At 34.7% G+C, this 13,245-nt stretch overlaps 1 protein-coding gene across 1 annotated transcript in view; it reads left to right on the top strand.

Annotated features, from left to right (window-relative positions):
* LOC121375328 (dachshund homolog 1-like) overlaps positions 1-13,245 on the top strand; it is a 124,373-nt gene that overhangs the window by 38,423 nt on the left and 72,705 nt on the right. The window contains exon 2 of the mRNA XM_041502730.1: positions 6,773-6,894. Coding sequence (XP_041358664.1) covers positions 6,773-6,894 — 122 coding nt within the window. The remainder of the gene's footprint in view (positions 1-6,772; positions 6,895-13,245) is intronic.

The raw sequence follows: 13,245 nt of genomic DNA, 5'->3' as shown, positions 1-13,245 counted from the left end.
GTGGTTGTATTAGTCTAACACATACATATTGTAGCCTAAATTTCATCACTCAGAAATATAGTATAAGATAAAAAAAAAATCAAAATATTTGAGGCTAAACCCCCAAATCCTGTGAGTTACGATAGTACGATTACAGCTAGTCAATTACAATTTAATTATACTGTTTGTGTTAGGTACATGACGTGGCGATTAATCAATGTGCTGGGGTGTTGTTAAACGAAGAAGTCTTTTTATTTTATGTGTAGGAACGATATCTGGAGTGGGAGGGGAGAGGGGCGAGGGGCATAATTTCTAGTGGTGTTGGGAGGTCTACAGCCTTTAGTGATGAGGCACAAGTAATATTTTTTACCTTTTACCTGTCTCGACTTCATCCTCCACGGGTGCAGTCTCTGGCATCCTCGTCCTCTGCTGCTAATAAAGCTGGTCTGACCCTCGGCACTAACTAACGACCGCCGGTAGTACGGGTGCATAGTAGGTGGTTACAAGTGCCTCTTAACAATGCCAGAAGTAACTACTGAACACTCCCCGAAGTGGTCAGACTAAGCCCACAGCTAAAAGCTGATGAGGAACAGGTGTGTGGCACAGATAGCCACAAGAGACAAGCGCCTGTCGCGGTTGGAGAGACAAGGACTGGATTGTGTAGGTGGACAGCGAAAGAAGTTGAAAGATAAGAGGAGTTACCAGATCGGGAAGAAATGAGATAGAATTCAAAGTAGAGAAAGGAAAGGGGGCACTGGTATAAAAAAATATATATGGTTGCCTAGCATTAGGATTTATTTGAATATTTCTGTTATTTTTATTATTTCTTTTCTTTTCTTTTCTTTTTTTCTTCTTCTTTTTTACATTTATCGGTTTCTTTGTTTCTTTTTCTATCTTTCTTTTTCTGTCTTTTCTCGTTCTTACTCTTGTTTGTTCTTTTTTTTCCTACAAGTTGCATTGTCCGAAATGTAATCATTTGGGACTTATATTATCTACTAAGATTATATTGTTTTATTTTTTTATTTTTTATTATTATTATTATTATTATTATTATTATTATTATTTCTTTTCTTTTTTTGTGTCTTTCTTTATTTGCTGGAGCGTAAGCTGGAATGGGGGTGTGGGGTTCGAGGGTTCGAACGACCCCCCACCCCTCCAAACAAAAACATTTAAAAAAATGTTCGTCAGCTAGTTCATCATCGTAATCTACCCATACCCCAACCACACCTAGCCACCCCTCACCCCCACCCCGGTCTGCTCTGGTTGTTTCTTATTTGCTTTCTTCTTCTTCTTTTTTTTCTTACCAATTGCACTACAGGAACTGTACTCGCTTTGGAGTTATGTTATCTACCAAGTTTTTTAACAGCGATATTTTGAATTCAAACGATAGCGACTGCCCGTATCGGCTACAAAGCTGGCCTTTGATGGCGCATTTTATGAGGAAACGACACGAGAATGGGACATTGTGGACCGACCATTAAAATAAAATGTGTCAAACGTTCCTCTGCAATTATAAGATCGAGTGACAAACTGAGTTTCTTCTCTACTGGGTGTATACAAAATCAAACACGGACGTCAGAATGGCAGTTGAAGTGGAAGAACACACAGCACGTTTCTGTGTAGACGATTCCTGTTTAAGACGAGTTAATTGTAGCAATTTTAAACATCAAATCAAACAAGAACAAGAGGTAGGAAAAACCGGAAAAAAGGACTGTCTGTTTGATTTTTATATTACTTTAAAAAAAAAAAAACACCCACCCAATACAATGGTATCGTTTGTCACTGTTGAAATAGAATAATGCTTCTTGCAGTTAACCAAAAGCATGTTGCATTTAGGTGCATTAACCGTATAACTACACTATGTGGGTGGTGATTGTGCTTCTTCTGTTGTTTTCTTGGGGGTGGGGGATAGATTAGAGGTTCATTCTCATGATATATTATTTAATAGGTATTCATAAATATCGTTTGGGCACGGGACGTAGCCCAGTGGTTAAGTGCTTGCTTGATGCACGGGCGGTAGATAGGATCGATCCCCGTCGGTGGGTCCATTGGACTATTTCTCGTTCCAACCAGTGCACCATGACTGGTATATCAGAGGTCGTAGTGTGTGCTATCCTGTCTGTGGGATGGTGTAAATAAAAGATTCTTTGCTACTAATAGAAACATGAAACGGGTTTCCTCTCTAAGACTATTTGTCAGAATAACCAAATGTTTGAAATCTAATAGCCGATGATTAACAGAGCAATGTGCTCTAGTGGTGTCGTTAAACAAAACAACTTTAACTTTTCATAAATATCTTTTTTAAAAGACAAGACTTAAAGAATAATAAAAATGATATATGTAAGTAGAAAATGTTTACTGTTTAGGCCCTACAAAATAGCGTTACGAATGGGATTGGGTGTTACGATTTAGTTACTTATACATAAGAACAATACTCTTTAAATCCCACCAGCGTGAAGCAAATTCGAATAGACTCGAGTTCACATATTGGCAGGCAACATAGTTATAACATCTATGCTAGGTCGGTAAAATCTGTGTAGTGAAAAATAGTACGTGCTGTGTTAATGAATAGTTATTAAGTAATTTATTTATCCTGAATGAATTTGTCAAACAAACAATTTTCATTCTTCTCTCTCTCTCTCTCTCTTCTCTCTCTCTCTCTCTCTCTCTCTCTCTCTCTCTCTCTCTTTCTTTGTCTGTCTATCTCTCTTACTCCCCCTCCCACTATCTCTTTTTCACATTATCTGTGTCTGTCTGTCTGTTTCTCTGTATGTCTGTGTTTGTCTTCGCCTCCACCCCACACACCCCTTATACGCTCTTTGTCTGCTTGTCTGTCTGTCTCTGTCTCTGTCTCTGTCTCTGTCTCTATCTCTGCCTTTTCTTGTTCAACCCAATAAAGGTACGTCTGACATTTAATAGGCAAAAAAAAAAAAAAAAAAAAAGAAGAAGAAAAGGTTTCTCACTTCTTCTTAAATTATACGCTCTGTGTAAAAAGGTGACTGTCAGTATTTTAACATTTCAAACCAGCCTTGCCACCAGCGTTGACAATCGCGAATATTTTATGCAGATATTCATTACGGATTCAATTAGCCCTCTGTTGAGACTGGGGGTCCAATTTCACTGCCGACTTTTCTCTATCTGTCAGATGAATGTTTGTCAATTCAAGTTGTTGATTTCACCTGGCTAACCTCTTTGTGTGGTGGCCGTGAAAATTCATATTTCATCATTCATGCCCCGTCACATCACATTTGTTACAAACCACTTTGTAGTTTGGCAATCGTTTTGGCGTCCATTCTTCACAAAACAGTTTTGGATCTTTCTTAAGTCTTTGTAAAAAAAGAGAAGACATATTTCTGCGTGATTTATTAACACGTTGTACTTTCTTAAGTCTTTGTAAAAAAAAAAAAAAAAAAAGAAGAAGAAAAAAGAACTATTTCAGCGTGGTTTATTAACACGTTGCAGTGTATTTCAATTTGTTGTTATTCACATGCACAGGCGCGGATTTGTGGGGAGGGTAATACTGGAAGTGCACGCTCATTCTAAATTGCCTTACAAATTCATTAAGTTTACTTAAAAAAACATAATGAATTTATGTTATGCTTAGTGGAGTAGATATTTGTTGTCTGAATATATCTGGAGAAAGATAATCTTGTATATAATACTAATAAAAGCCTGTTCAAATACTTTACCTTGTCAGCTTCACACACACACACACACACACACAGACTATACACACACACACACACACACACACACACACACACACACACCTTCCCTCCACTTAATAAACACCTGTGTCTGTGTGTATGTGTGTGTGTGGGGGGGGGGGGGGGGGATAATTTATAATACGTTTATGGCGATAATACCCAGCGTTAGGGTTGTGAACGTTTCCATTGAAACGCGTGATCTGATTGGTCGGTAACGTTTACTGCTATGGTTCCAAGCGGAAATAATGGAATTGTTTTTCCGATCTCTGAAAATGGTAATGTATTTGTTTGAAGCCGAAGATGAAGATTGTTTTCACGCGAGATCTAGGTAAATCTCTCACGGAATTACATTTTTAAAGGCAGCGTTTTCTCATTTATTCATGGAAATAGACATTAATATTTGGCGTATGTGGCACGTGCAACATACGTTTACTCTATTGACGTAACACCGTTATTAACGAGGACCTTCGTGACACCAGCACGTGCAGTTCAGAAATGTGGAGTAGAATGGAGAAGGTTGATCTTTATACTTGCGCTAGGAATGTATTAAACACCACATTGTTCAAATATCCCTTCACCCAATAGCTGACACAACCCAACAGCACCAAGCAGTCGCTTCAACATGGGTGCAGAAATCGAAAATATTCAATTAGCCCGTAAAACCAGAACCCACGAAAATTTACAAGCCCGCCGGAATTTCTACTAGTCCGCCAATCTATAGAACAATATATTATTAACAATATTATAATGTACAGTGTCTTCACTTCAAATGATATATATAGATATATTGAAAAAAAACATTATTAAAGGGACATTCCTGAGTTTGCTGCAATTTGTTTAGATGTTATTGACTAACACAGAATTTTTAACGATTGTAATTACATATCAAATATATTTTTCTGCATAAAATATTAGTGGCTTGATATTAAACATGTTTCTGATCGTTCTAATATTTGTACTAGGTTAAATTTCATTTTGTTCCCTGAAAAATATATTAAGACAAAATCAAGTTTGGGCTTCTTACAAATACTGAGATGACCAGAAACACATTGAATATACAGACACTGATATTCTAAACAAGAAAGTATATTTAATATGTAAGTTTAACTCGGGAATGTCCCTTTAAGAACACTTGGTAAGTGATCAACATCACGTGGCAAACAAAATTAAAAAGACAGATTAGACTGTCGAACTGGTAGTTGCATTTTTTTTATCTCGTCTGTCAGAATGTTTACTCACATTTGGCAAGCGGATGAGTACTTTCTGCGCCCCTGATTTACTGGTAATCTTATAATATAATTTACTGTTGTAAAACCACACACACACACACACACACACACACACACACACACACACACACACACAATTCAAATAGTTTTGATAAACATTTGCTTTTTCTATATAGGTTGATATCCACAATAAGCATTTTTGCAATTTTTAAAAGTAATCCAGATCTTGACTTGAAAAACAATTGGTGGGAGTTATTAAATTTAATAGCTCCCCTAATTTAGATTATGGGCATCCATATAACTAAGATATTACCATATATATATATATATATATATATATATATATATATATATATATATATATATATATATATTATTTATTTATTTATATGCTGAAAGGAATGAATGAATGTTTAACGACACCCCAGCATGAAAAATACATCGGCTATTGGGTGTCAAACTATGGTAATGCAAATAAATAAAGTGATGATCAACATCAATATAAAAATTCAAGACTTAAACAAAAACAGTGTAAAGAAATGTGCAAAAACAGTGTGAAGAACTGTGCAAAAACACAAATATCACAGAATTTTACGGATACTGAATTTTACTCAAAACTTCAGTTTTGTGCTGTATTGGCCATTCTCAAAGAGAATGTTACACCCCTGCACCACGGTGAGGTTACAGCACACGCAGGGGGAGCTAAAAATTACTCTCCTTGAACTAGTCCCAGGTGAGTGATGGTGAGTGAGAGTGATAGCTCCCCAGGAAAGTCTGTTAATAGGGGGCAGGACGTAGCCCAGTGGTAAAGCGCTCATTCGATGCATGGTCGGCTTGGGATTGATCCCCTTCGGTGGGTCCATTGGGCTATTCCTCGTTCCAGCCAGTGCACCATGACTGGTATATCAAAGGCTGTCGTATGTGCTATACTGTCTGTGGGATGGTGCATACAAAAGATTCCTTGCTGCTAATGGAAAAATGTTGCAGGTTTCCTCTTTAAGAGTATACGTCAAAATTATCAAATGTTTAGCATCCAATAGCCATTGATTTAATAAATCAATGTGCTCTAGTGGTATTGTTAAACAAACAATAAACTTCTACCAGTGATAGAAATAAGCAAAACTATTCACTAGTCCACCGAACCAGTACATCTAGAAATCTACTTGTCTGGCAATAGTTCTACTTGTCTAAATAAATGGTCTGTTTCATCCAAGTGCAAGGACAATGTTTTTCACTGCTCAAAATGAAACTGTATTGAATTTTTTTTACTTGTCTATAGATAAGCAATGAGATAAAATTTATTTGTCCAAGCACATTTTACCTTGTCAGAACAAATGGACAAGTTCTTATTTCGGACACTGTTTGCTGAGTGTCTTATCATCATCCAAAGCAAGAGAAATAATCATTAGCCAATTAAATGGTGTAGTCAGGGCTTCTAGATTAGATGCCTTACTCCCATGGCTAGTGATATTCAATGATGGGCTAGTAAATAACTACTATTGCCATGCCCGACGGTTAGTGAATTTTTTTTGTCAAATCTTGCAGTTACATCTATTTTGTAAATACGAATATACTGCCCCCCTCTCCCTCCACCACAATGTTTGTGTTTTTAAGCTATATCTTTATCTTTAGGTGATATATATATACAACTTTTATCATTATTTAGTAACTTAACTTAAAGTAAACTTAAAGTAAAGTAGGGCTAGTGAATTTTTAATCGTGGCTAGTACATTTTTAAAAGCACTGATCCCATGGTTCGTGGATTTTATAGAAATTCTAGAAATCCTGGTAGAGTGTTGGATAGGTGGAAAACATCCTATTATTAGTATTAATTGTTTGTTATGTTTTGTTTTCCAGTGCACGACCAGGTCGCCCCCCTAAGAGAAGTCCTTCTATCCATGCCAGTCCGGAGACAATCGAGAAGCTGAAGAAGAGTCGACTTGATGGCACGGAATATCAGTTCGATCCAAGGCTTTATGGTTGGTAGTAAACTTAGTACTTAGAATATCAGTTAGATCCAAGGCTTTATGGTTCGTAGTAAACTTAGTACTTAGAATATCAGTTCGATCTAAGGCTATTTGTTTGTTGGCAAACTTAGTACTTAGAATATCAGTTAGATCCAAGGCTTTATGGTTGGTAGCAAACTTAGTACTTAGAATATCAGTTTGATTCTAGGCTTTATGGTTGGTAGTAAACTTAGTACTTAGAATATCAGTTAGATCCAAGGCTTTATGGTTGGTAGCAAACTTAGTACTTAGAATATCAGTTCGATTCTAGGCTTTATGGTTGGTAGTAAACTTAGTATTTAGAATATCAGTTCGATCCAAGGCTTTATGATTGGTAGCAAACTTAGTACTTCAAATATCAGTTCGATTCTAGGCTTTATGGTTGGTAGTAAACTTAGTACTTAAAATATCAGTTCGATCCAAGGCTTTATGGTTGGTAGTAAACTTAGTACTTAAAATATCAGTTAAATCCAAGGCTTTATGGTTGGTAGTAAACTTAGTACTTTTTAGTTTTCACTAATCAAGATTTTCTCTGAGGACTGTTTGCAGATCCACTTTATTTCAATGTCTTCTCTTGAAGACTTGTGTGCAGGGTCCCTTTAATTTGGTTCTTTTTAGGACCATCTGCATTGGTGGGTTAAGAGCAGGTAACGGGTCGTGTGTCCACCACCCCCCACCCCCAACTGCCCATTTACTTTTACTTCTTTTTATTTTTTTAAATTCATCATCCACAATATACATTAAATTGTCCTGAAAATGTGTCTCAGCATCTCCATTTCAAAATGTTCCATGGAACCTACCCTTGAACCCCTCTACAGATGTCACTCCCAATGGGCCTTTAGAAAATGATCAAACTTGCCCTTTTTATTTTGTGATTCCACACACACACACTTACAAAGTGCTGAATCCACCACTGTCTGTAGATTCACTTCATTCTGGCTTATTTCTCATTCCAGCCAGTGCACCACGACTGGTATAGTAAATGCTATGGTATGTGCTATCCTGTCTGTGGGATGGTACATATAAAAGATCTCTTGCTGCTAATTGAAAAAAGTAGCCTATGAAGTGGCGACAGCAGGTTTCCTCTCTCAGTATCTGTGTGGTCCTTAACCATATGTCCGACGCCATATAGCCGTAAATATCATGTGTTGAGTGCATTGTTAAATAAAACATTTCCTTCATTCATTCATTAGGGCTTTTCTCTTAAGGACTATATCAGGTTCACTTCTCGTCTATTATTTATTAAATTATTTATGGACAGACTAAGATAATTTCATTCATGTTTTCCATTAAGAATCAACTGGGATTATTTCTTTAAGGTTTTTTTTAATTTTCTGCCATTAAATTTGAAGTCATAGTTATCTGTGTTCGTAAGAGATTTTCTTTCTCAGAAAAATATTTAGTACTTAAAATGCTCCCGTATCATTCAGTTCTTGTAATAAGACATGTAGCCCACTTTTCTCTTAATATTTTGGTATCAAAAAGCTTAAAGGTGGGAAATTCAAAAAAAAATATAATTCCTAAGTGTATTCTTAAAGGGACAGACCCAAGTTTCAGCCCGTAAACATGGACACTAAGTTTAGTTAATCTACAAACATGTAACACACATTTGGATAAGGTTATAACAGAGAGAAGCTAAAGTATACTGTGATGATTAAACATGGAAATACCATCAATAAATAACTGGAGCTTATTTCGATGAATGTGCATTTTTTAGAATGGGGTGTTGCAAAAAACCTGGATGACTAGAACCACTTCAGGTATACGAAAATTAATATTCTAAATAATAAAATTTAAGTATTTCTAATTTAAATTATCGAAAATGGCTTTAGTAGTGAAAAATATGTCATGGTGTTTAAAAACATAGGATCTCTCACTTTAAGACAGATGGCTTCCAGCTTAATACAGATGACACCATATAATAATAAGTGCAGGATTTAGAATAGGAAACTGGCTGCTTATATACAAGTCATGTTTTACCAAGTCAGATTGTTTGAGAGATTTGCAGGGGTGTTGTCAAACATTCATTTATTCATTCATTTGAGATAATAGGAAAAGCTTAATACAGATCACTATGTTAGATGATTCAGTAGAATATCTAAATTTAGTTTCTTATGAAGGATAACTGTATAATACAGGTCATTGTACTACATTAGATGATTCTGGAATATTGCACAAATATAGTATCTTAAGACAGGTGGCTGGTTAATAAAGGTCACTCTCCTGTGTTAGATGATTCAGAAGAATATAAATATTATGGTCCCTTAAGAAAAATGGCTGGTTAATACAGGTCAAACTATACTGTGTTAGACGATTTAGAATAGAAATATAGTTTCTTAAGATAGGTGGCTGTTTAAAACAGGCCAAACTGTTCTGTATTGGATTTAGAATAGAAATATTGTTTCTTAAGACAGGTGGCTGGTTAATATAGGTTACACTACACTGTTAGATGATTCAGAAGAATATAAATATTAGGTCCCCTTTAATAAAAGTGGCTGGTTAATACAGATTACACTGTACTGTGTTAGATGATTCAGGAGAATAAACATATTATGGTCTCTTAAAAAAGTGGCTGGTTAATACAGATTACACTATACTGTATTTAGGAGAACAGAAAAAAGGTCCTTTAAGACAGGTGGCTGGTATAATGGGTGGCCACTTGAAACATTTAACTTTTATATATTCTAGTATATTCTCTACAAGGCCACTTACATTAAAATTAAGGACAAATGACACTGGGAAATGTTTTCTTGTATGTACATAAGTCAGATTACAGAGTACCTGGTGTTATAGCGATATATTTCAAAACGAAAGTTTTAATTGATATGAAAAACAGATTTCCAACAGCTTTCCTTTGATGATGTGAGCAGATTGGAATGACAACTGCACTCGGTGTCACCCATGTTAATCAGTTTAACTTGCGGCAGTCTGTGTGGAAAACATATTACAATTGATCCTCTCTTTCAGCAAAGCAAAAATCGAGATGCGAAGCATGTTATTTTGAAAGTGCTTGAAAGGGGCAATTTTAGTTTGAAGTGTTACACATCTGTGTTTACATGCTTCATATAAATCAGCTTGTGTTTCGCCAGATGTAGAGAAACAGAGAATGTATAGGGCCTCTCTGACATTAAAATCATTGCCAGCTAATGCCGTCAGATTATTGTTAAAGAGGTTCCAAACCAGCCCGTTTCCTCCTCCTGAGATTTTTATACCTGACGTAGCATAGGTTTCTGACATGGACGACCACAATTTACAATATCTCCAAATCAATCAATCATCAACAGAGATTTGGAGCCATTTGGATTTGGTCATTTGTCATTTCACAGGAAGAAATCCATAATGCCCTGTCCATAAATGGATGATAATTATGATTTCAGAAACCAGATTGTTGCAGAAACAAAGCCTATTGAATAGATGTCCATTTCACAAATAACAGCACATGTTGCTTACATTTCATCTTGTGCTGATTTCACTCCGTGATGAATTTCTGCTGAGCATGAGGAGTGAATGCTCAAGAAGGCATTGAGAAAGGTCTTTGTATTGTGTTACGACAGGCGCCTTGCTTATTGCACACAACGCTGTTTCCTTTTTCCGGTCATGTGTATTTGTCACTAAAAGCAACTGTAAAATGTCAGACGACATAAAGACCGAAACAAATAATATTGTATTTCAGTCCATCAGCAAAGACGCTTGTATTTCATATTGTCATTTATCATGTAATGGCTATTGATGTAATGAAGGCTTCCAATAAAATCTTACAGAGCTTGATACAAGATCAAAATGAGGCAAAGAAAATAAATGGTGGTGTTTCCGATAATGCTTTATAATTCTTTGTTAAGAAAAGGTTTGGCTTGGTTAAGTTTAAAAAAATAAAATAAAATAAAAAATGTCATTATTTTACATTAACAAGAATAATTGAGTCATGCATGGGTGTGTGGGTAATTTTTGGCATTCTGGCATCAGAGAATTGTCAAGCATGCCTGCTATGGGCACAACCTCTGACTTAACTAGACAGTTCCGTCCAAGACAGGAATGAAGTCATGTTAACAATTTTCAGTTATTTTCTTTAATACATTCATAGCATATGGTTAAAACTATTTTAATCTGGTTATATTTAAATATAAAATTGTTAATAACAGACCTATCATACCATTATATAGAGAGCTATAAATATAACAAATATTAATAATATTTAGTGCATAAAGAAGTAAATAAGTATATTAAATGGTAGGATTATTAAATAATAGAAACTGTCTTTCTAGTGCATGAATTTTTAAATATATATTTTTTTGTTTTAATTTGGAATAAGATAGTTTCCAAATAAAATAAGCTAGCAGAATTTTTTATTTAGAATAAAACTATTTTATCAGTATCTATAAAACTATTTTATCAGTATCTATAAAATTATTTTATCAGTATCTATAAAGAAATAACTCTAACTTAGATTATTTAGAATAAAACCTATTTTATCAGTATCTATAAAGAAATAACTCTAACTTAGATTATTTAGAATAAAACCTATTTTATCAGTATCTGTAAAGAAATAACTCTAACTTAGATTATGGGGAGCCATTTAAGATATTTATAATAAAAGTAAAGTCTGTGTTTAAAACCACAAGTTTAAAATCTCAACGTTTCGTCAACTAAATGTTGACATCGTCAGGAGAAAATTAAGATATTACCACAGTATGAATTGACATGTTATGGTGAGCCAAAAAGTGCCCTCCTTGAACTGGTCTCAAGTGATTGACAGGGAGTGACATTGATAGCTCCCCTTATATGGTGAGGTCAGATCATTTTCAAATTAATACATATATATTGTTTGTGTATAATCCATCCAAGTTATAATAGTTGCCATAACTTAGATATTTTTTTCAGCCCTACATAATTCTTCCTTTTTCAGTGTAACATTTAAAACAGGACCATATATATATATATATATAAAAAAAAAATAAAAAAAATAAAAGAAACAAAATAAATAAATCTCCAAAATTAATTATTTGGATCCACATTTTAAAAAAAAAGTTTCATCCCTCAATATGAAATCTTGCAACTGTGTCTCTTAAAATAAATGTAGATTGCCAACCAACTCAGTATTAAAATATGGATTTAGTTTGTTACAATAAATCATAGAGCTCTAAGATTTCTATCTATTTTTATTACATTAAAATAATTAGGTTTTGTTTTAATTTTTTTTAAATCTGCCAATATTTACAAAATAAATAATTATTAACAATAAGCAAAAATCTATTTTGTTTTATTGATCTCGATATACTGGCATCTTGTAACTAACAGTATTTTTTCACTTAAATTAAGAAAATTTGTCTCTTTGTTTTAATTGCATGTTTGAAATTTGTTTAAAGTTTAAATGGAAGTCAGCATTGTTTAATCAAAGTATCTAAAAATAATGTGAATAACTGCAATATTTGTGGAACTTTAATACTTTTAGAAATAAAACTATATTGTGGGTGTGCTATTGATTTAATAATAGTTGCTTCCAAAAAAAATCATATAAACAAAAAAAAAGATCTTTTAAATAAAAGCTTGTATCATCTTCGATACGCCTGAGCGATATTTTGATTGTTTCTAGTTTTTTCTTTTTTTCTGATGCATTGTTCATTATTCATTTGTGTTTTATTAAACACCTGAGTAAATTATTTCACTTAATGACTTTGCCCCTGAGCCAAGGATATGCCGAGACAACTGGAGAGATTTGTCTTTGGAGTCGGGACACAATTTCCTCTCTTCACCATCTCACCCATCGAGTAAAAATTCATGTTTCCATCTCAAGTGTTTACCCAGGCAATGCTAAATAAGATTTTAAATAGCGCGCAGTCATTCTTGATAAAACATCGCTTTTGTTCCGACGAGAAATCTTCCTCGCTTTTCAATGCAGTCCAGTTGAAATGAAACCAAATACGTGTTGATTGTTCAACATCTATTTCTCTTGTCTGGCATAAAGCATTCCTTGCCGTTTGTAGTGGTCATAACAGGAAGATGATAATGGCTATAGCTGATCTGTAGGGTTTCTTTTTCTTGGCCTGTTGGTTTTCCTAGCAATGGAGAGTGGGAACGGAGTTTTCTATTTCTGATCAATGCAGGCCTTGACGTGCTGCAATTTTCTTGAAGCACAATACGATTGTAAAACCCAAACAAAAGCTTTCTTTAAGACAGTTCAAAGTGCTCTTCTGGTGAGGAAAAATTCAATAAGTGTGACAGAATGATTGGTACAGTTGCAAACGTCCATGAATTTGTCAAACTTGTCCCATCGAATGGATTACATGCAGTTCATCAAATGGAAAGTTAATACCATCAGCATTGACG

The sequence above is a fragment of the Gigantopelta aegis genome, chromosome 6, assembly GCF_016097555.1.
Source record: "Gigantopelta aegis isolate Gae_Host chromosome 6, Gae_host_genome, whole genome shotgun sequence".
Lineage (NCBI taxonomy): Eukaryota > Metazoa > Mollusca > Gastropoda > Neomphalida > Peltospiridae > Gigantopelta > Gigantopelta aegis.
This window is presented reverse-complemented; position numbering and strand designations above follow the sequence as displayed.